This window comes from Chrysemys picta, chromosome 2 (genome assembly GCF_011386835.1).
Source record: "Chrysemys picta bellii isolate R12L10 chromosome 2, ASM1138683v2, whole genome shotgun sequence".
NCBI lineage: Eukaryota > Metazoa > Chordata > Testudines > Emydidae > Chrysemys > Chrysemys picta.
In genome coordinates, this window is record NC_088792.1 from 148,453,325 (window position 1) to 148,475,446 (window position 22,122).

General features: G+C 51.8%; 2 protein-coding genes across 2 annotated transcripts in view; one reads left to right on the top strand and one right to left on the bottom strand.

Annotated features, from left to right (window-relative positions):
* Positions 1-1,863: 1,863 nt before the first annotated feature.
* On the bottom strand, positions 1,864-10,610 carry PURB (purine rich element binding protein B). The gene has a single exon (XM_005315620.4). It carries the CDS (start codon positions 10,540-10,542, stop codon positions 9,619-9,621), a length of 924 nt encoding a protein of 307 aa, XP_005315677.2. The 5' UTR covers positions 10,543-10,610; the 3' UTR covers positions 1,864-9,618.
* Positions 10,611-10,733: 123 nt separating this feature from the next.
* The window catches only part of LOC101939027 (neuropeptide Y receptor type 1-like), a 34,413-nt gene continuing 23,024 nt past the window's right edge, over positions 10,734-22,122 (top strand). Inside the window, exon 1 of the mRNA XM_065584305.1 lies at positions 10,734-20,832. The gene's annotated coding sequence lies outside the window, so the exon portion shown is untranslated. The remainder of the gene's footprint in view (positions 20,833-22,122) is intronic.

Sequence of the window (22,122 nt, forward strand, 5' to 3'; positions counted from 1 at the left end):
GGAGACCCAGGTGCTGGAGGCCGCCTGATGGCGCAGGAGCCTTTTGCTCCAGAGCCCTGCCCAGAAGTTGGGTTTTGTTTTACAGAGCTTGGGGGCCAGGGAGCATAAAACTTTTCATCTTCTGGTCAGAGGCCAAGCGCTCCGGTGCCTGGGGTACTGAGCTCTCAGCCATGGAGGACGAGGGCTGGACAACTGAGCCCCAGGCCAGCCCTGGGCTGCTTCACGTTCACGAGACTAGCTCCCCTCTCGTCCCGACAGCATCATGTGAACCGCACCGTGCACACGTGAGCATCAGTGCTTGAGAGAGCCGCTCTCGGCCAATGCCAGCATCTGCCACGCAGCTGTCGCCACCGAGGCCTCCGCCCCCAAAGCGCTATCAATTAGGGGAGTCCAGTGAGTGCGCGTCCTCCCACTGCACACGCCTGTATGCGCTCGGGGGGCAGGGAGCTCCCTGGCTGGCAACAACCAATGAGCCCTGCTAGAGGCGACCAAGGATACAAGCCTGGGACCAGCCAGGCCGTGTCTCTGGCGGGTGCAGCCCAGACCGGGAGAGCCATTGGCATTCTTAGCTGGGGTGTTTCATATCTAGCACGGCCGTAGGTTGCTCCCGTCCCTTTGACGGCTGCCCAAGGACGGGACGGGCAGCCAGGCTTTTGAAGGAGCCCTCTGCAAACCCTGGCACCACACCTAGAACCTCGGTGGGCGAAGCTACAAGAGATTGTGCCGTAGCCACGTTTTCACTAATTGGAAGAAGCTTCCCTGGGGAGCTTGGCAAGAAGCTGTCGAATCAGTCACAACCCCTTGAAGCTCCCAGTCAGTGGCTGAGGACTAGCAGATTGTGACAGAGCATGTGCTCCGTACACTTTGTTCTCCTCCCCTCCCACAATGGTGGAAGTACGGACTATGGCGAAGCTCTGGGTAGAAGCCCAAAGCAGCACCTGGCCAATATTTGTGTATTAAGGTTGGAGAGACACGTCTGGTCAGAGATTTCTCTGTTTAACATCACCGGGCACAGCCCTGTGCCCAGATCTCGCTCTGCAATACGGGTACTGCTGGGGATTATATGACTGTGTTCGGCTGAACAAAACTCACTGTTGTAATGGGTCGTCTTGTCCCTGCTAGGGTCTGGCCACCTGTCAACGCGGCCTAAAGAAATCAAGGGAACCAAGTGCAGGTGCTATTGCAGAGCATAGCACCTACCAGCCTCGGCCAGTGGTTCTCACTGGGCCGCATGCACACACTACACAGACTGCCTCTGGGACTGAGGATGCCACATGGACCACAGCAGTGCGGTGTGCTGTCTGGGCTGCAAGCAGCCTGCGGTTGAGAACCACTGGCTTAGTGGCTGGTTGAGTCCAAGCCCGTGGGCTCCCCAGTCTGGCATTGTGGCCAAGGCAATGTCTGGAAGAGCGCAGTGAAGAGCCACAGCTTTCTTCAAGAGCTGGAGAAAACGCCTGGCAGTGAGTTTACCAAGCTCGAGAGGGGACTTGAGCACAATTTATAAGGGGAGAAGAGGCCGAGAAAGGGGCTGGAAGTTACAGCCGGACAAATTCAAAGGAGAATTAAGGCACAAGTTTTGATTTGCTCAATGAGAGCGATTAACCATTGGAACAAGCTCCCAATTCTCCATCTCAATGTCCTTAGATCAGGGCTGACTGACTGGAGGGTGCTTTAGCCAAGCAAGCTATTAGGCTCAGGGCAGGGGTGACACTCCCAGGCCTGCGATGTACAGGTCAGACAAGAGGTCTCATTTCCTTAAAATCTCTGGATTTCCCTTAAGGTCACTGGCAACGACCACCTTTCAACCCAACCATCTCATACAGACAGACACGTGCTCTTTAAAATGACGCAGACGACAGCATGTCAGGTTCATTCACTTTTCCGCATACTTTATTTGTTACAAACATACAATTTTTTAAATATAGACTGTAAAACTCCATTTGCAAAAATCTGCTACTGTACGGAGTGCTCACTAGCATGAGGCTTTCTTCGCATGGTTTGATTTCATCGATCGCTTCGCTAGTTCGCTAGTGGTAAATCCAGGACCTGCCGTCATTTCGTCAACAGCCTGTTGCTTGGCCGTGTTCACATTGCTCTTGGAAAGCAGCCCTGCTAGCCTCAAAAAAGGGAATCAGAATCTGAGCTTCAACCAACAGGCAGCAAGACAAAACCAGGCAGCTCGGACTCAGGTGTTTGAATAGTTTTCAGCGCTTTGCTTGACAGGTGAGAAAGGAATATTTCTGATCGGTTTGCTGCACTTTCACGTTTCCATCGGTTTGAACTGCACCTTGCAGCCATGTGTTTTGCCAGTTAAAGTGCATTTTTTTTTATTAAAAAAATAAACGAGGAATAAACTTTATTCTTTAATCAAGGTACTTAAAAGTGAACTTTTTGGTCTCTCAGCAGATATTCCTGACAGCAGTCCTATTTCCTACAAATTCATTTCGAGCATTTATAGGGGAGCTTTAGAGAAGTAGATCTACGTTTGCAGTTACTATGAGCAGAGAACAGTTTTGATAAATACATACACATGTACACAGACGTCTCTATGTATACAATGTACAGGCATGTGTATATTTACATATGGGTCAATTACATCCAAGTATGATCAACGTTATGTCACTTGCACAATCAATCATGAATCTTGTACCAAATTAAACAATGTGCCCACCTCCTAAAAGCGTACATTCCACCCAGCAAAGCGTCTCCCTCGATCGCCGGCCAGGCTCACAGTACTGCACTGCTCCGGCTGTCGTCTAAATACACAAATACCGACCAACAGAGGTTGAGACACTTGCGAGCAAAGGACAAAGGAAGCTGTGTGCTATACCTAGCATCGGGAGACGTTGCCTGGCAATGAGTTACATTAATACCAGTGGTAGGAGGTAGCAGACACACATCTTGGGGGCATAAAAATGAAGCTGATCTTTTTGCCTCCTTAACTTTCCAGCCAGCACTATTCTAACCAGCCAAGCCATGAGAGCCACCAATCAAATCACATCCCGCAGGCATGCCAAATGCGTTCAGAGGACGGACAGCGCATGACCATTGCCGGTACAGCATATTTTCAGGAGCGGACTCCCTACCTCCCCACAATAAAAGGTCCCTGCCCATTCTGATCTGGGACCACGTTGACACTGGTGTAACTGTTGGCTTCAGTGGCTCAGCCCAGAGCGACAGCAGGGTAACAGACCGGAATAGGCACTAGCACCCATTCTATTTCTAACATACCAGGAGGGAGGGCTGAAGTGTTACATGTTAGTGACGTTAACTAATGAGCACTTCTCCCACCCAGCCACCACACAAAAAGAGCTGGCATGGCACCCATAGAATCCCAGACAGAGTCGCTTTGACGACTCTATATATTTATGCTAAAACAGTGTTACCACTGCGTGAATCCAGCTGTTCCAATTATTTGGGGGGGGGGGGGGAAGGAGCAGGAAGAACTGAAACAGACTAAGCTCTATTCTTCTTGTGAATCCCACATACAATCAAAGGCAGGATTTTCGAGCCAGATGGGCCTTTCACCACAGCACAGAGCAGGAAATTAAACATTTGGTCTTGGAAGATCTCCGAGGTTAATACGAGGCGTGATAGCCACTGCTGGAAATTAAGCTCTCTTTGCAAATTTCAACTCCCTCTCTCTATCTTGCCATACACAGAGCAGCAGTAATTGAGAAAACAGCCTCTGTGCAACCTGCAGGAGCTTTGAAAAGGCAGAGCACCTTACTGCTTACCTGTGGGCTGCTTTCCTCTGTAGATACAGTACGTAAGAGATTAAGGCTAGATAGCAGCATATTACAAGTCGCCTGTGACAAATGCACATCGCTTTTATGTTCCTTCTGTGGAACTTCCGATGCAATCGCCAGGTGAGTTTCAGTTTTTAAAAGAAGAAACTTGAGCTCACTCACTGCATGGGTTAAAAAGGAGAGGGGAAGGCAGTGAGAATGACTAAGAAAAATGCAACTCAAAAATAAACTCCTCCTGGAATTACAAGGGAGCCTTGCAAAAGACCACTTGAAAGCACAAGTTTCTTCGTCAGCATAAGGTCGCTGTGCCTCTGGTACCAAGTCTTCCCTGGGACTCTGCCAGGCTGTAAAATGCAACAGATTCTTTAAGAGTGGGGGAGTTCGTGTACTTTTAAAGGGTCAGGAACCACTAAGATCCCATCAGCCTCCGGTGCATTCGCGCCTTTTAACTCACTGAGGCTGCTACAAAATCCACTGCTTCAGACAGGTTGAAGAATTTGGGCGCATTCATAGTAACATACGGGGGAGAGTTTCTCTCGCAGTTTAAAGAGACGGAGAGAAATTTTGGCAAGGGGATTAGACCAAAATTTGTCACGAGTTTTAGGGGGGGGAAATCTAGGCACTGTTCCATGTTACAATTTAAATAGGACTACAAGGTATTAAGCCATTCACAATATACAGGTAAGAAAACCAAAGCTAAGTGCCAGTGGCAAAATAATTGCTACCACATGGGTAAGAGGCAGTAATTAGTGACTACGTTCAGATGTTCCGATTCCTGCCTCTGATCCCAAACCTCTTTGGATTGGAAACCACGTGCAAGAGGGCTGAGGTTTCAGTACAAGGCTGTCTGACCAGTCAGAATACCACACACAAAGCAAAGCAGCATTTGTCACAGTACTTTTTTGGTATTTTCTCGTGTGGGCTGAAACCAGAAAGTGCAGGAGGTGTGAGATTTGTGTCAACCTGACCAGAGGAAGGGGCTTCTGTTCTTTTACCAGAGTCATGTCTTCCCCATCCTCATAATCCAATACAAAAAAAATTGTTCTTTCAGCAGTATGCAGTTTTAAAAGACAAATAAAATGGGTCTTGGGTAATTTTCAAAACCCAGCTTTAGGTACAGTATTCTTGCCAACCCAAAGTTCTCCCAGGCATCCTAAATATGATTAGAAGACCTGGAATCAGATTAGAGCATTCACTGGGAAAGGGAACAGGGGAAGGGTTCAGGGTGTTTACCTGGCAAGCGTCCTACTGAAGACACCGAACGAGCAACACTACCTCTCGGACTGGTATACATGCAATGCAGAAACTGCCACAGCTGTTGGACATTCACCTGCCTAAAGATATGAGCATCTGACACCACAAGGAAGAGGAAATTGAGTGCAACAGGTTGAGGATCTGCTGTCTACAACTAAAATTACTTACACAGCAAGTTTATAGCAGTATTCTTAAATGGATCTGTACTTTTAAAAACACATTCACCAGGGGGTCTTCTCATCAATTCAAACAGTTAAACCTAACATCAGATCAGTTATTCTCATTATACTAATGTGTTTATAGCAAACAGCACATGGCAAGACACTAAAATTGTTCACCTGCTTAAGAAGAGGCATATCGGGATAACATTTACTACTAAGAACTCACAACAATTTGCAGCCAAAAAAGTGTCATTTTTATATAGGGAAACCTCTAGATTTTCCTCTCCCTCCCTCACGTTAGACTCAAGGCCACACTGTTTTTCACTGAATATCTGCTGAGAGATTAATTGTGCATCAGATAAAGTACCATAATAATTCTGTTACACTCGTAAGAGAAGACGTCTGTGCATATACTATGCACTGAACAGTTTTCCACCAAAATTTAAAAAAAAAAAAAAATCAAGAAACTGCCACTCTCTCAAGAGCAAAGTAGTTTGTGAGTTGTCAGTCACTTTATAATCCTTTGTGTAGATCAGATTCTACACCCTTGTTTTGGATGGGAAAAGATCACATTTTAGCAAGTCCTCCTCAGCTATTACAATATCGAAAGTGTGCAGTCGTCGACCGGCCACTCAATATGAGGGGATTTATTGTAACCAGCCTCTTGTGCCCCTTACCCTGAACGTTTGAAAATCAGACAGGATAATTACGTGTTTTTTGGGAGGGAAACTGAAGCAGAAGCTTGAATCTCTTCCTTAACCAGACTTGTGATTTATTACAAAAGGATTCCTGGATAACTGACAGTGCTGCCTGCTTTCTAAAGGCAGCTCCTGCTGCTGCAGCAGGAATCCTTTTGCAGCAAACACCTATGGAACAGAACACCAACCCGTAACACTACGGGAATTTATACCTGTATGCCTCGAGTATTTACATTGGAGGGTTTGGTGCTATACAAGATTTACATTTTGTTTTGTACAGCAGATGCCTTGACATAGTTGCATTCTGGAACTGTCATTCCAGGGGCAACAGAAATCTGAAGTTCCATAAATTCAGGAAATCTCCTCTCCAGGGGTGTTTTGCCTTTTTTTTTTTTTTTTTTAAACAGAATCCAAGTTTATGGGGATTTTTTTTTTTTTTTTTTAAAGAAGAAGTGTCCAACCCTTCTTGTTGCAGAGGTCACCTTCTCGATCCAAGCAGTAACACAAAGAATGGGACAAATTTCCTCCCCCTTTTAACTATACAGGACTTGCTTAAGGATCAAGGTGAACTGTTTGATTGTCCCACAAACAATCCAGTTAACATGCTTGCCTGGAGTAAATGGATATACCGGTCACATCAAGATGTCCCAATCTTGTGATGCCAGATTCTATAGAAATAGGACTATTCTGAATATCCAAATAACTAACATGTTACAAATTAGTGTCAGAGTGATGCACTGTAAAATATACAGTGTAATTTTTAAGAGGCTGTGGATTATGGGGACCTTCTGGAGCCCCAGCAGAATCAATCCACTTAATTTATAACCCAATACGTATCTCTGAATGATCCTCTTTGCATCTCACAAGAAATATTCAGAGTGGGCCCAAGTACAATAGAAAACTAAAAATCTCTGCAGAAATTCTGCAGTTCTGAGGCAAACTCCCTCCTTTCTGCCCCACCTACCCTGTCTCCAGATTCCAATTGCCCCACCCCCAACAACAGGGAATGATTTCCTCAGTCAGTGAACCACTATACTCAACATGGCCCTGTGCCACTAGAATTGGGCTCCATCTTCCTGCAGAGGGAAGACCGGCCATGAACCCGCTGTAGGAAGAGATAATCCTCAACAGCAGTTAAGACTTATCAACCCACCTTTCATGATAGCTTAGTTGGATACAGGCAGGTTAACAGTTTTGAATATAAAATTTCTTCTGGAAACACACTGCATTCTGACCACACCTGATGTTTGCTGGAAGGCCAAACTGAGTTGTATAGGAGTTTTGTACATCGATACATCACTTATCTGGTCTAATGACTACAGAAGAAATGTTTCTGGTTGCCAAAGCCGGTGCCATATATGGCCATGTTCTTGGCATACATGATACATGCTTCTGTCCACTTCCATACTTCCTAGACAGCTAATGATAGCTTATGTAGCCACTGGCAAGGGACTATCAAGACCCTGTCGCTACCACATAAGTAGAAAGGTAAGGCTAGTTACTGCAATTCAGCCAAAAAATAGAATCCTCTGGAAAAGGAGAGGTACTGCATCTTCGCAAAACGTGAATTGGCTCACTGCAGCTGAGCAACAAAAAAGGTCAATCACCATTGAAGCAACAAAACACGTTGTTGGTCTATACATAAATTGTACATAGTTTTAAAATGAATGGAAAAATTACACCACTATACACCCAATGTCTGCAGCCTTCAAAATTCTCATTGCTGCCTGCAATCTGTAATTAGTTACGCAGAGTTTTCTACACCCCTAAGTGCTGTGATGTCTCAGCCCTTCTGTCTGCTGAAACGGTGGAAATTTGTTCTCCGCAGCAAAGAACTGAACACATGTGAACGAAATACATAGGTAAATACAGCAGGACATTATTGAAAACAGCTGCCTTAGAGTACAAAATACAGTACAAGTATACGGATGTAATTAAAACATCAAGAAGAACTATTGCTCCCGTACAGTTTAGGAAACCCGGTTCTTTGCAACGGAGAAGAATTTAAAAAAAAAAAAATCTTTAAAAATTGGTGTTAAAAAGACCTACCATGGACACCAGGAGGAAAAATTAGTTTTTAAAAGGGCAACAATACAGGTCTGTGGCTGAAACAAACTCGTGGTTAATGTTCTGATAACTGATTTTTATCACTATCTCAAAAGCTATTTTTTTTAAATCCTACCCAATCTCCCCCCCAGCCACAACTGCATGAAAAAAAAAAAAAAGCCTTTTGTATGTTCCTTATTTTCCAATAAATACAAAATAAAGATAGTATAGGTAGAGTAATATCAAAATAAGGTAATAAGGGTATGCAATAAATTAAAAAGGCAGCTCAAATAAAGGACAGGCATGCACAGTTTAAAAAAAATATGAAAGATTCTATGATGTCACCCAAGTAATATCTGGAACTTTGGAATGAATAGCACTCTCTCCATTCAGTTCAAAGTTACTAGAATATGACTAGGTGTCTAGAAATACCTTTCTGGAGGGGGAGGGTTGACTCAATTAGCTAAAAAAATCATTTTAGAGTGAAAATCCATTTAAAGTGGTGCTCCCTGGAAAGAGCCCCAACTGCATTCTGGAGCAACAGCTGGACGAATTGGCAGTAGCCAGTCTATGGTGAAATTTCAAGGTGGTAAAAAATGCTGCTAGGGTATATTTATAGTCACAGAGCTTATTCATTTTGTTTCTGCTCCTTTTCAGTGATGGATCTGAAGCTCCCACAGGTTGTGTGCTGCTCTGAACAATCCATCCGTGCATTTTTGACAACTCTGCTGTTAACACAATGTGAGGTACTGAGGAAACAGATTGAGTTCTCTTCTCTTGTTAAAAACTCTTGTAAAAGAACAAGTGATGGACTTTTGGACCTGAGGTTCTTGGTGTTTAGATTCATAGTCGAACATGTCCACTGATTTCCATTGAAGATGAACGACGCTCATGTCTCACTTTGTGCCAGTCATTCTTTCACAGACTAGACTTGTAGCCACATGTTGCTGTTCTCAACCAAGTTATGGTTTAAAGATTTAAAAACCCAGCTCACAGGCTGGATTCCACTTATTGGCTGGGTCAACCCACTGAAGCCAAGAGAGTTGGCTCTTACTTCTCCCTACTGCTAACGCTGTTTCTTTTCCAAGACCACCTTACTTGGAGAGAAGGGGAAGAACTTCAGTGAGCAGCAACCAATCCACTCAGCTTTCCTTGTGCTTTATGCCTGTTTTTCCTTGAACCTACCTCTTCGCAACCCCCATGTTTAAAAACAAAAAAAATCAAAACAAGAAAGTGTCTCTTAATCTTCAGCACGCTGCCAGCGGGAACTCGCTCGCTGACCGGTTCCGGCAGCGCCCGGAGCGGAGCAGTTTGCATCCCAGAAAACAAGTCTGCAAAGGAAAGGACAGAATGGACGTTGGTCCGGAAACAGGCTCGTCCCAACTCTAGGCCCGAAGCTGCCGGGATTCCCCTCCCGACCCGGCTAGGCCCGATCTCCTTCCCCATCGCGACCTGTACCCTCGGATCTGAATAGCTGCGGCGGCCTCTCCCTTCTCTTCAAGCGCTCGGCGGCGGCGCGGCCGCCGGGATGCTGGTTTCCATGGCGGGGGCGGGGGGGGGGGCACGATCTCGAAAGGGGCCGGGGAGGGATCCGGGCAGCAGGGGCCGGGGCTGGGGGCGGTCGGTGTCTGCGGTGAAGCTGGATTCTCTCTCCGCCGGGGCCAGGGCTGGGGGTGGCGGCGGCGGCGGCTCCCCGGCCGGGGGCGCCGTTCAGTCGTCGTCCACGTCGTCCCCGTCGGAGTCGTCGCCGGCCCCGCTGCCGCTGCCCGGCCCGGCCGGCCCGGCGCGGCGCTCGTAGAGCTTGTCCCGCTGGCGCTCCTGGATGTCGCGCATCTCGTCGGCGTAGCGGCAGAAGGCGCCGCCGAACTGGGCCCAGGCCTTGCAGGGCACGGTGATGGCGTTGCGGTAGGACGGCTTCACCTCGCTCACGCGCAGGAACACGCCGTACTTGTTGCAGCCCACGTCGAAGAAGAAGCGCTTGGAGTCCACGGTGATGGAGGTGCCCTCGGGCAGCTCCCCGCCCAGCCCCGCGCCGCCGCCCGGCCCGCCCAGCTCCTCCTCGTCGCCGCCGTAGTCGTCGATGAGCTTGGCCAGCGCGTCGCGGAACTCGATGAGGCCCTGGGCCGGCAGCGCGATGGTCTGGCCGCTCTGCAGGCCGGGCGGGCCGGGGAAGCCCGGGCCCGGGCCGCGGTTGATGGTCTGGCGGATGCGCAGGAAGCGGCCGCGCTGGTTCTCCTTCAGGTCCAGGTAATACTTGCGGTTCTCGCGCACCAGGAACTCGCTCTTCAGCGCGCGGCGCGGCCCGGCCTCCTCGCCCGGCCCGGCCGCCGCCAGCTGCTCGGGGCTGCTGGGGCCCAGCTGCGCGTAGTGCTCGATGAAGTCGCCCAGGTAGTCGCGGAACTCGGCGGCCACGGCCATGGAGAGCGTGAGGCGGCTCTTGGAGCCGCCCGCGCCCACCTCGGCGATCTTGAGGAAGCGGCCCTTGGCGTTCTGCTTCACGTCCAGGTAGAAGCGCTTGTTCTGGATGTCCAGGCGCTTGGACGCCAGTTCCTGCGTCTCCTGCTCGGGGCCCGGCCCGCGCGGGCCGCCGAACCCGCCGCCGCCGCGCTCGCTGCCGCTGTCCCCGTCCGCCATCTTCTCGCCCCCGCCCGAGCCGCGCCGCGCGCCCCCCCGCCCCGCTTCCGGCGCCGGCCTGCGCGCGCGCCGGAAGCGGGCGACGTGCGCCAGGCCCCGCCCCGCGGGGCTTGGGGCGCGCGCTCTACGCCCCGCTGCGACAAGGGTGACGTCACTGCCGCACCGCGACGTCACCGCGTGGCGTCATCGTATTAGAGCCGCGTTCCCTACCACTGAGCCCCGGCCCCTCCCCCACGCTAGGCCCTGGCCCCGCCCCTATAGCCCCCCCCCTCTTCCCAGGCCCCAGCCCCTCCCCCACAGGCTGGCCCAGCCACCTGCTCCAGAGCTGCCTGGCCACTTCCCTGGCCCATACAGAGCTGTTCCCCCAAACTTCCCTGCCTCCCTCAGCCCCCCCCCCACGAGCCCCCAGCCCTTCCCCTTCAGCCCCCCCACGAGCCCCTGCCCCCCCACAAGCTACCAGCCCTTCTCCCGAGGCCCCCACCAGCCCCCTGCTGGCCCAGAGCCCAGGCCCTGGAGTGGAAGAGGCAACAGCAGCTCCCCACCTTTCCCTGCACTCTCCAGACCCACGATTTGCTCTTTGGGGGCAGCTAAGGCAAGCTACCGGCCCCAGCCTGGCCAAGTCCTGCAGCGCCGAGACAGCCCCACCCCAGTCAGCGGGCAAGGTGGCCACGGGTCAGCAAGTCCCCAGAGCAACTCCCTGGGGCGAGGCCTTCCAGGGCCGGTGGGTAACTTGGGGGCTAGAACGAGGGGCATCTCGCCCCCTCGCAGAGATTGGTTCCTAAATCCGGGCCCAGGGAGGCGGCGAGCCCTGCTTGCCATCCACAAAGCAGGGCAAGCTGGGCATTTGGCCACCAGAGTCACAGGTGGGGGCTGAAACAAATTGGCTGGCCTAGCAGATAGGTTATTCACACAGGCTGTGGGAGACACCCCACCCCACCTCAGTTCAGGCCCCTCTTCCTGCAGGGGGAAAAGGGATTTGAATCCAGGTCAGCCATCTCTCAAGGAGGGCTCGAACCGCGGGACTGTAGAGTTATCCAACTCTTTTACTGGCCCAATTCATATTTAATTATTCAATTATTTAAAGTGGAACAGCTTCAACAGGTGTGGCTGAGGGAAGCCCACAACAGGATATCCCCTAGCCCAGTGGCTGGGGCACGTTCCAGAGAGGTGGCAAAGCCCTGTTCAAATCCCTTCTGTCCCCTCTGGAGAAGGGGGGGACTTGAACTGGGGGTCTCCCACCTCCTGGGTGAATACCCTAGCCACTAAGCTGAAGGTTATGAGGCAGGTCTCCCCCACCCAGCCATTTTGTATGAACTTGCCTGCGCAGCCCAAGCCAGCAAGCAGCCTCTACAGCAGGGGTCGGCAACCTTTCAGAAATGCTGTGCCGAGTCTTCATTTATTCACTCTAATGTAAGGTTTCGCGTGCCAGTAATACATTTTAACGTTTTTAGAAGGTCTCTTTCTACAAGTCTATAATAAAGAACTAAACTATTGTTGTATGTAAAGTAAATAAGGTTTTTAAAATGTTTATGAAGCTTCATTTAAAATTAAATTAAAATGCACAGCTCCCCGGACTGGTGGCCAAGACCCGGGTAGTGAGTGCCACTGAAAATCAGCTCGCGTGCCGCAGGTTGCCTAACCCCGCTCTACACAAATGTTGCTGGATTAAGCCCCCCTACTTGATGCAGGCGGCTAAAGGCCTGGCTTTCACGGCTTGCGAATCACTCTGGGGCTTAGATAAGAGACATGGGCAGAGGGTATCAAAGGCCAGGGCAGGCTAAGCCTCCCCTGACCCAGGCCCTGGCCCTGTCCTCCCTCACCCTGTACCCTGAAGCTGGCGGTGGCTCAGTTCTAGCCGGAGAGCCTGGAGTATGGGCAGGCTGGGCTCTCCAAAGAGGGGTTCACCTGCTGCCCATGGTGGGAGATAGGCACCTGGTGCCTACAGTCAGGCTGTCGCACGTATGCCCAGAAGCAAAAACGTAGGTGGCAGCCGAGCGGGCATTTTGTGGATCGCAGTGGTGCCTAAAACTGGATGTAGGGCCCTAGGCATCTCCACATATCACACCCTCAGAGCTGCTCACAGAGAGAAGTGTTGCTTCTAGGAACTTCAGCCTGCGCAGTCCTAAACTATCACTGGATATTGTTTTAAGTCTTGTTGGATTGAGGTAAAAAATGTGTCAAGACCAATGACAAATTTTGGCTTGAGTATTGTTAGAATGGAGACAAATTCAGCGGAATCAGTTGACAGAAGCAATTGTCCAGGGGATGGTTTGAATCCATTGCAGAGGAATCCTTCAGCACCGATGGTGTTAAACGTTCCTCACTGACACCAAAATCCCGCTGGTCCACTTCCCTGCTTCTGCTACAGGCTGGGCAATGTTCAAGCAGAGCTTGCTAGCTTGGGGGAACAACCTTTAACACAGTCATATGGCTCTGTCCTTTGCAATTCAGCTGCTCACAGTTGTGAGCTCAAAGCTTTAAACCACCAAAGGAACTGGGTTTAAATATCTTATGTGGCTCATCAGAAGCTCTCACCACTTTCCAGCTGCGGCTCGACACCATGATGCCCGTTTCACAGAGAGGAAAACAGTCCCGGAGGCCGAGGGCTTGCCTACCCGGGGGTTTAATCGGCAGTTTCGATGCGTGTCAGCTAACGCACAAGCCACGCTGATAGTGTGCATGCGAGATGGGGAGTGCATCAGTGTGTATGCACAGCAGCAGCTTGCTGTGTATTAAGGGCCAGGTGTTGTCAGAGGGTAGCCCAAGGTGCTCTGCTGCTGAGCAATGTCGTACCGCTGAGCAGATTTGTCAGCAGCAGGGCTCTTCCCGCAGGAGCTGAGTACGAGGGACGAAGACAAGGAAGAAGAGGCAGATGCTGAGCAGCTGATAATACCAGCCTGGTTCCTGGAGCGCCCTTTCCGGGCTTGGGACACCAGCGAGGGTTGAGGGGAAAGGATTGCTCTGCAGACCTGGGATGAGAATTTCAGGATGGGGAAGGCAGCCGTGTTGGAGGATGTGCTGAATTAACTCTGGACTGCAGCCAGGGCCGGCTCCAGGCACCAGCTTACCAAGCAGGTGCTTGGGGCGGCCACTTCGGAGAGGGGCGGCACGTCCAACTGTTCGGTGGCAATTCGGCGGACGGTCCCTCACACCTGCTCGGAGCGAAGGACCTTCCGCCGAATAGCCGCCGAAGATCGCGATCGCGGCTTTTTTTGTTTGTTTGTTTGGCTGCCTGGGGCGACCAAAACCCTGGAGCCGGCCCTGACTGCAGCGTCAGTGTGCTAACATGCGGTGCCCCATACCCACGGACAAGGGGGTCGCTGTTGGCACCTGGAAACTGCCCCCGCAAACGCTACCGGTCCAGAGCCAACTGGTTTGGTCTGGGAAAATCATCTATTAGAGCTGTTGTCATGCGGGTGTGTGAGGATTTCATCTGATTGATTTCTAACCAATTCTCCAATTTGTCAAGATCATTTTGAAATCTAATCCTGTCCTCCAAAGTGCTTGCAACCCCTCCCAGCTTGGTGTCATCTGCAGACTTTATAAGCTTACTCTTCACTCCACTATCCAGGTCATTAATGAAAACACTGAATAGTACTGGACCGAGGACGGGCCCTGTGGGACCCTGCCCACCCAGTTTGACAGTGACCCATTGATACCTACTCTTTGCGTACGATCTTTCAGCCAGTTGTGCACCCACCTTCTTGTAATTTCATCTCACCCTCATTTGCCTAGTTGAACTGTTGTTTCAGTAGCTGCAGGATGGGAATGGAGTGTGCATTTGGCCATTTGAAAGAAAGGTGGCGCTGTTTGTGGAACAGGTTGGAAGCAGCAGAAAAGAACATCCCAAAGATGATACCCGTAGGTTGTGTTTTGCGCTGTATTTGTAAGGTGCAGAGCCGCGCTCAGCGGTTTGGGCAGCCCGTGCAAAACGACACAGCTTGTTGCTCTTATTTTGAGTCTAGGCTGGAAACCGTGCAGCCGGAGCTCTAGCTGTTAATCTGTGGAGAGGGGTGGGGGTGGATGGGATGGGAGCGGGTCGGTGTTGTTCATGGGCAGTGGAGGCACAACGCTGTGGCGATCCTTATTTGGCAGCCTGTCTTTGCCTATGTGCTTTTGTAAAACCGTACAGATTATAGGACACGGAATGAATTTCTGTGTTTAAAGTACTGTCGACTCCACAGGAATTTGTTCAATAACAAACACTGAAAATCTATTACATAATAAGCAAAAATAAACCTTTAAATGAAACCGCAATGCAACAACATTGTTTCATAATGAAACAATCTATTGAACCAATCTGGTGTCTAACAGCTACAAAGAAACCTTCAGTTAAAACAACAGTCAAACAAAACATCCAAGTGCAGCAGGGCAGGACCCGGGGCCGGGGGCTGGAAGTCGCAGGCGTCTGCCTCTCCTTTCTCATGGGCCTTCTGGGGTCGAGTGCCAGGCTCCACGGTGCCAAGGCAGCTGAGGGCTCAGACTGGGCTCCCAGGTGCAGTTGTTCTCAGTATCGTGAGCTTACGTCTGCAAAGGGCCTGGCCCGGGATCGCTTTGGCAGGAGCACAGGCAAGGGGAGATGCTAGTGTGCCCAGGCCAGTAGCCTGGGTTGGCCAAGGGCTGCAGAGCTGGGCTGAGGCCGTGGTGACAGCACTGCAGTGCCTGCTGCCCGGACAGCAATATTTGCTGCAGCTGCCTCTTTTGGCATTGCCTCCGGGCGTTCTCTCTCAGCATGGCTGCAGGCGGCTGTTTGAGGCATGTCGGAGGGTTTCTGGGGTAACAGCGCACCTCTTGTGCTATGCTCGATTCCAGGGCAGAGGGGCAAAATCTGTCCCCGCGCAACGTGAGCCCAGAGCAGAGGAAGGCACCCAGGTAACCAGACACAAAGCAGTGTGGGATAGCCATTGGAGGACTGCCAAAGCAGCATCGGGTGCACACGAAACACACTGAACTATCTCGACTCCCAGCAAAGTCAGTTCACTTTGAAATAGAACGGCAGGGTTGACAGTCAGTGCAGAGTTAGTGCACTGTCATGGACGGCGTCGTGTGTACACAAGCGTTTTCAAACCAGATTAACTCGACTTCATCCAGGTTATCCCCTCCCCCAGTCCTCCAGTGTAGACAAGCCCTAAGGCCAGATTCACAAAGGGACTTAGGCGTTACTATGATCTACAAAACCATTGCTCAGCTGCCACCCAATCCCATAGACTCTGGTTTGGCAGAACTTTGGCTGTTCCCTACACACCTACGTTTCTGCCTCTGGGCCTGCGCAGGTCAGCCACGTGAAGTCAGGCAGTGGCAGAGAGCCAGGAATGGATCCCAGGATGCAGATAGGGCTGCTGGGAGTTTTCAGCTGTGTTAGCACATTAAGTTAAAGGCTAACTCATGAAAAATGCCAACTGCCTTGTCTTGATTGGGCTGTTTGCTGGAGTTAAGAACCCCCCGTTCCTAGCGATGGCAGCCTGGGAGCCTCTTGCTCTGCCTAGGACACGGTGCTGCCTCACCTGGGCAGCGGTATCGCTGGGAGCCAAACTCTCCCCTCCAAAGCCATGACGGGGGTGTCGAGCCTTCCAGCTGTGAATGGCTGTGACTAGCTGCAGGGAGGTGGGTGGTACAAGAGCCTTGTCGCGTTCGCACACACACGACTCAGCATCAGGAGATTCCAGCCAGTGATTGTACCACAGACAGCTCTGGAAGCCCGTGTGTACATGGCATCGGCCAGCCCAGCCAAACTGCCCGGGTTTGATGGAACTGCACATCAGGCAGGTTTCTCTTGGTTCCCACAACTCATTCCTGCCTTCTCCTGGCTGCACTCCCAGCTGACTGGTTCTAACAGCCTCTTAGCCCCGTCCCCTCCCAGTGCAACCTCCGCCCTCCACCTGCCCAATCCAGACTGTTCCTCCCAACACCTGCTTCAAGCTCCCGCAATCCAGCTGCCCCAGAACCTCCTGTTCTCACACCCTGCCTCAGTCCCAAGCCCACGCTGGCCCCACGAACAGCTGAGAGGAAGAGTTGAACCTGTATGGGTCACCCCATTATCCCACCATGCGTAGCGTGTGAACACTGGTAAGCCCTAGCTCTTAGCTGGCTTTTTTCACCCATTGAGCTCAAAGCGCTTTACAAAGGGGGTCTGTAGAATTACCCCCTGTTTACAGATGGGAAAACTGAGGCACAGATGGGCAGTGACTTGTCCGAGCAGGCCAGGGGCAGGGCTGAGAATGGAACCAAGGTCTCCTGACTGCCAGCCCTGTGCTTGGCTGGTTCTCCCTGCTAACCAAGGAGCAGAGGTCCTGGGATGCTGAGGGACGCTCATATTAATTCAGCCCTGGGGAAATCCTTGCCCCAGCACGCTCTGCCTGTGGCTATTTGCCGGTGCCGCTGGGTTAGCTGCGAGGAGCCCTGGAGTCTGATCCCAGCGTTCCCACTTGCTTGCCTCCGCCTGAGTTATTTCCCCTGGCTGGGAATTAGGGGCAAATGGAGTTATTGTTCCAGGTGAGGCTGGAGATTGGTGGAGGTAACTCTGCTAGCACAAAGTCCGAGGACTCTTGGCGTGGCATATATCCAGGGCCTTGCTGTCTCCCGGGAGTCACCATGACTGAGAACATAACAACTGGATGGTGACAGCCTCCGAATCCCAGCGATGCTTGAATTTGGTGAGATTCTGGACAGACCGAGTGCTCGACTGTGCTGGGGCCGTTTCCAGCACCTCCCACTGCCTCACAGACGCTCTGGGCTGTGTGTGACGCACAGACGGGCAATCCTGGGATCTTCTCATACACGGCTATTAAGTGCATTCTTTACAGGAGCTCCTAGAAGCCCCCAAATCCGGGGCCTCCTTGTGCAAGGTGCTGCCCGGACCCACAGCGAGAGAGAGGCCCTGCCCCTGAAGAGCTCACGCTCTAAATGAACTGCCCCCAGACCTTGTCAGCAGAGTTACGGGTGCCCAGTGCTGCCTCATGTCCTTCAAGAGGGTGGCAGGGGCTAAATGACCTGAAACCTGGACAGCACAAAGTGAGAGGAGGGGCCACTCCCAGCACGTGGGCGTCGCTCAGGTCTAGGGCCCTGGCCTGGCAGTTCTGCTGACGCCTGCACACCTGTCCCAGCTCCGCTGACATGCACATTTCACTCCTCGCTTTGCCAGTTTAGGTTGCCCCCTTGCTGGTGTCCCCGGGCAGCCTCCAGAAGGCCTGACCCCACGTTTCCCAAAGGAGCCGTGGGGGCCAGGCACTTGCTGAGATGAGTCACGGGAAGCAGGGGGCTCAGTTTGGCGTTTGAGCCCCAGGTGTGTGTGAATTAAACATTCGATGCAGCAGAGGATTTTGTTATCACAGGCTTTTTAGGGGGCTCTGTCTGGGGAACCCTTCCGCGACTGATCTCAAATGTGGGCCACTCGCCCTACCAAGGGCTGCCATGGGGCACTGCATGGAGCGAGGCAATCCGGTCATGCGTGTGGATTTTACAGCACTTGTTTTAAACAGTGAGCGAGTCTCACCCTTCCCTGCTGTGATACGGCAGAGGGTGGGAGGGGAAAGAGGGGTCCAGAGGGCAAATGACTTGTCCTGGGCCACACAGTAAGGGAGGGGCAGGGCAGGGAGGCCCCAGGTCCTGGCACACAGAGACACACTCAGTCCCTCCCAGCTGCCCTGAGCCCAGCCGAAGTGATCTCTGCTAATAGTGTCGCTCTGCATGTGGGTGGCTCAGCTGCTGCGGGCAGGGAGCTAGGAGGGCAGCACTGGGCCTGTCCAGCCCTGGGAGTGGGTTTGAGGGCTGGCTAGATCCTGCTGTTTCTCTGTGGAGGAGAAAGCGAGTCACGTCAGGTCCTAGTGGCCCTTCGTTCCCAAGCGGGTGAGAGAGGAGATGTGACCAGCACGACTGCGACTGTCACGGAGCCGGCAGGGCCCTGTGTGCGAATGCTGCACGCTCGGCTGGTCACTGATTTATCCCCCTGCCCCTTGATTGATTAATTGGCCCCTAGTGCCAGGTTTGCTGGCCAGAGCCGGTGCTGGGGCTGGGTTGAGGTTCCCGTGCAGAGGGTTGATGGGACTGGCGGGACGCTAGGCCAGGCCAGGCCAGGATCGATCCGGCACTAAGGACGCTCCGTGCCGGAGCACGCCCCAGTGTGGTTCAGTCTGGATGCTACAATGGCAGGCAGTGTCCAGTGAGACTCTGCGATTGCCTGGCGGACATTGGGCCTGTTTTCTGCCTTGCGAAGGGCCAGGTTGCAGCAGAGGTGTGGTGGGTGGGGGGCTCTTCCCTCGAGTCCTGGGGCTGTTCAGAACCAGGCTGGTCCCATTTCTAGCTGGGATCGGTTCTGAGCCTGGGTGACAGCAGGGGACCAATGCTGATAACACAGTAACTTCCCCACACTGTACCTCCAGCCCCACTGAAATGCAGCCACCTCGGGGGTGGAGGACAGCAGGCAGCACAAGGGTGCCATAACAACGGTGAAAGGAGGGAACATTGTCTGCAGACACCTGAGCAATCCCCCAGCCCTTAGGAGAAGCTCCCAGGGATCTTATCTGTCCAGGCACAGCCAATGAGCTCGGGTTTAAAGTCTCACGTGGCAATAAACAGCCTGCTGCCCACAGAACCCATCCGCCAGTGGAGTCGGCAGCACCAAGCACCGGGTTCAGTAACTAGTGGTTGCTCCAAACCATACGAAACAGAACCGAGCCCCCAGCCGGTCAGCTGGGAAAACAGAGGCACCACTTCCCCCTTCACCAGCAATGGGTCTGGGTGAGCTGAGAGGGGGAACCCGGCAGTAAGTTGGGAATGCTGAACTCATAGCTAGCCAAGGCGGGCGCTTGTTAACACACAAGTCAGAGGATTGTATCTGTCCACACCTGGAACTGAGCCACACACAGAAACTTCTCCGTGACAGCCCATTCCCAGGCCCAGAACTGCAGCTGGTGAAGGGGCCAGCGAGTCTCGGCTGGCACAGGCCCCAGGTTTCCATTTGCCGTCCAGGTCCTGGTACAGGACAGCTCCCAAGCCCCCCGCAGGATCCCGAGGATACACAGCTTGTGTGGGTCAGCAAAGACCAGGCCTGGGGCAGGAGTTAGCTCTGAATGATTCCCCCCAAAGCCCTTTCACATCTCTCGTCCCACAGTTTCCAATGTGCCAGGGGGTGCTCAACCCCCGGCTCTACCCCAGGCCCCGCCCCCACTCCACCCCTTCCCTCAAGGCCCCACCTCTTCCTGCCCCGCCTCTTCCTGCGCAGTTACGCCCCCTCCCCCGAGCGCGCTGCATCCTTGCTCCTCCCCCCAGAGCCTCCTGCGCGCTGCGAAATAGTTGATCGTGGGGGGAGGGAGGGAGAGGTGCTGATCCGCGGGACCCGCTGGTGGCGGGAGGCACTGGGGGTGGGGGGAGCTGATGGGGGGCTGCCTGCCAAGGTCATTCAGCGGCTTTATGATGGTAACATAATTCTTCACAAACCTGCGATAGTAGCCGCTAAATCCTAGAAAGGTCTCGAGCTCTGTAACTATACGGCCATGTTGTGATAAATGAAGGGGGTGAGGGGTAGCTCCCTTTTATGGACCCAGCCAGTCAGTAGCTATAAAATCCCTCCTAGTAGCTGTTCTCTAATTGCTTTACCTGTAAAGCGTTAAAAAGTCTCACTGCTCTGCATAGGTCAAAGGAGGTGAGCGGGCACCTGGCCAAAAGAGCCAATAGGAAGGCTAGAACTTTTTAAAATTGAAACAAGACTCCCCTTTGGTCTGTCTGTTGTTGTTTTCCCGGGGAGAGGCGGCCAGGGCAGAGCCATGCTGTAAGGAACTTGGGCCAGGTAGGAAAAAAATCATCAGTATCATAGCTAGAAACTACTCATTTAAAACCCCAAATATGTAAGTAGATCAGGAAATGTCTAGGAAGATTCAATTAGGTTTATTACTTGTATTTTGTTATGGCGTGTGGATTCCTCTGTGCTAACCCCAAGTGCTTTTGTTTTGCTTGTAACCTTTAAGCTGGACCTCCAAAGAGCTATTCTTGATGCTTAATCCTTGTAGTTGCTCTTTTAAAATCTAGCAATAGCCTGAGTTCCCAGATGTATTTTCTTTTTGTTATTAATAAAATTTACTTTTTTTTAGAACAGAATTGGATTTTTGTGTCTTAAGAGGTTTGTGCACGTGGTTTAATTAGCTGGTGGCAACAGCTGATTTCCTTTTTTTTTTCTTTCTCAGCTCTTCCCCGAAAGGGCTTGAGGGTACCCCGCAGGAAGGAATTCCCAAGTGTTCCTTCCTGACTCTCAAAGGGGTTCTGCACTTGGGTGCTGGCAGCATCTACCAATCCAAGGTGAGAGAAGAGCTGTAACCTTGGGAGTTTAATACAAGCCTGGAGTGGCCAGTATTAATTTTTAGAATCCTTGCGGGCCCCCACTTCCTGCACTCGGGAGTGACAGAGTGGGGGATCAGCCTTGAAATGCCCAGCCACGGACCCTTCCCCCGGCCTGCCTGGCCATGCACCCTTCCCCCATCCCATCACGCCACGGACCCTTCTCCCGGCCCACCCCCTCACAGACCCTTCCCCCATCCCGCCACGCCACGGACCATTCCCCTGTCACACCCCACCATGGACCATTCCCCCGTCCTGCCTGGGCATGGACCATTCCCCTGGCCTGCCCCCTCACTGACCCTTCCCCTATCCCACCATGCCACAGACCCTTCCCCTATCCCGCCTGGCCATAGACACTTCCCCCGGCCTGCCTGGCCATGGACCCTTCCCCACTGCCAGCAAATCACAGTTACCCTTTTCAGATTCACTTTTACAAGCTGTACTAGCCACCAAAGCATCACCCATCAAAAATCCACCCTTTCCTTCCTCAGTTAGGGCTTCCACCTGACCATCCTCTTTAGTCTGCTCCAGAGAAACATTTTCCTGCCCAATAAGATTTTGCTGCTCTTGATTTAACTCCAGATTCACTTCTGAGACACTAGACCGACATTCAGAAACTTCATTTACCGACAAATAGCTCTTCTCAGACAAACCTTTGGAGCAACCCTCCCCAGGCAAATCATTGCCCACAATAGACACAGGTTTAAGATCATTCCTGTCCTGTGACTGACCACCTGGACTGAACAAAGCTTTAACATTTTCCCCAATCAAAAGATCCTTAGGCAATAACTTCCTTACACCAGCTATAACCTCATGCTTAGCACCATTCCATTCAAGGTGGATTCTGGCTAAAGGCACACGGACAGTAAACTCATAGAGGACTACAACATTCACACTCTGATTTGGTAAATAATCTTCCTCTTTGACAAGATCTGCTTTAACAAGAGTGATGTTAGAAGCCATAATTTGCCCTACACAGCTTTTACCATTGACTTTTACATTCTCTGTGAATCTTTCATTACCACTCCCATACAGAGCATTGGCACCAGTTATGGAGTCACTCTTTACTGAACACACAGTAAAAGCATTTACATAAAAGGTGGCAGAATTGGGGTACATTTGGTTACACCCAGACAACTGCTCAGAGTTATACAACATACCAACATTGTTATAAACCGGACTTTCAAGAGGATACAATTTCTGCTTTTCTTCCCTTGCTTTTTTGTCTTGGAGCTGAAATCTTTGCACTTT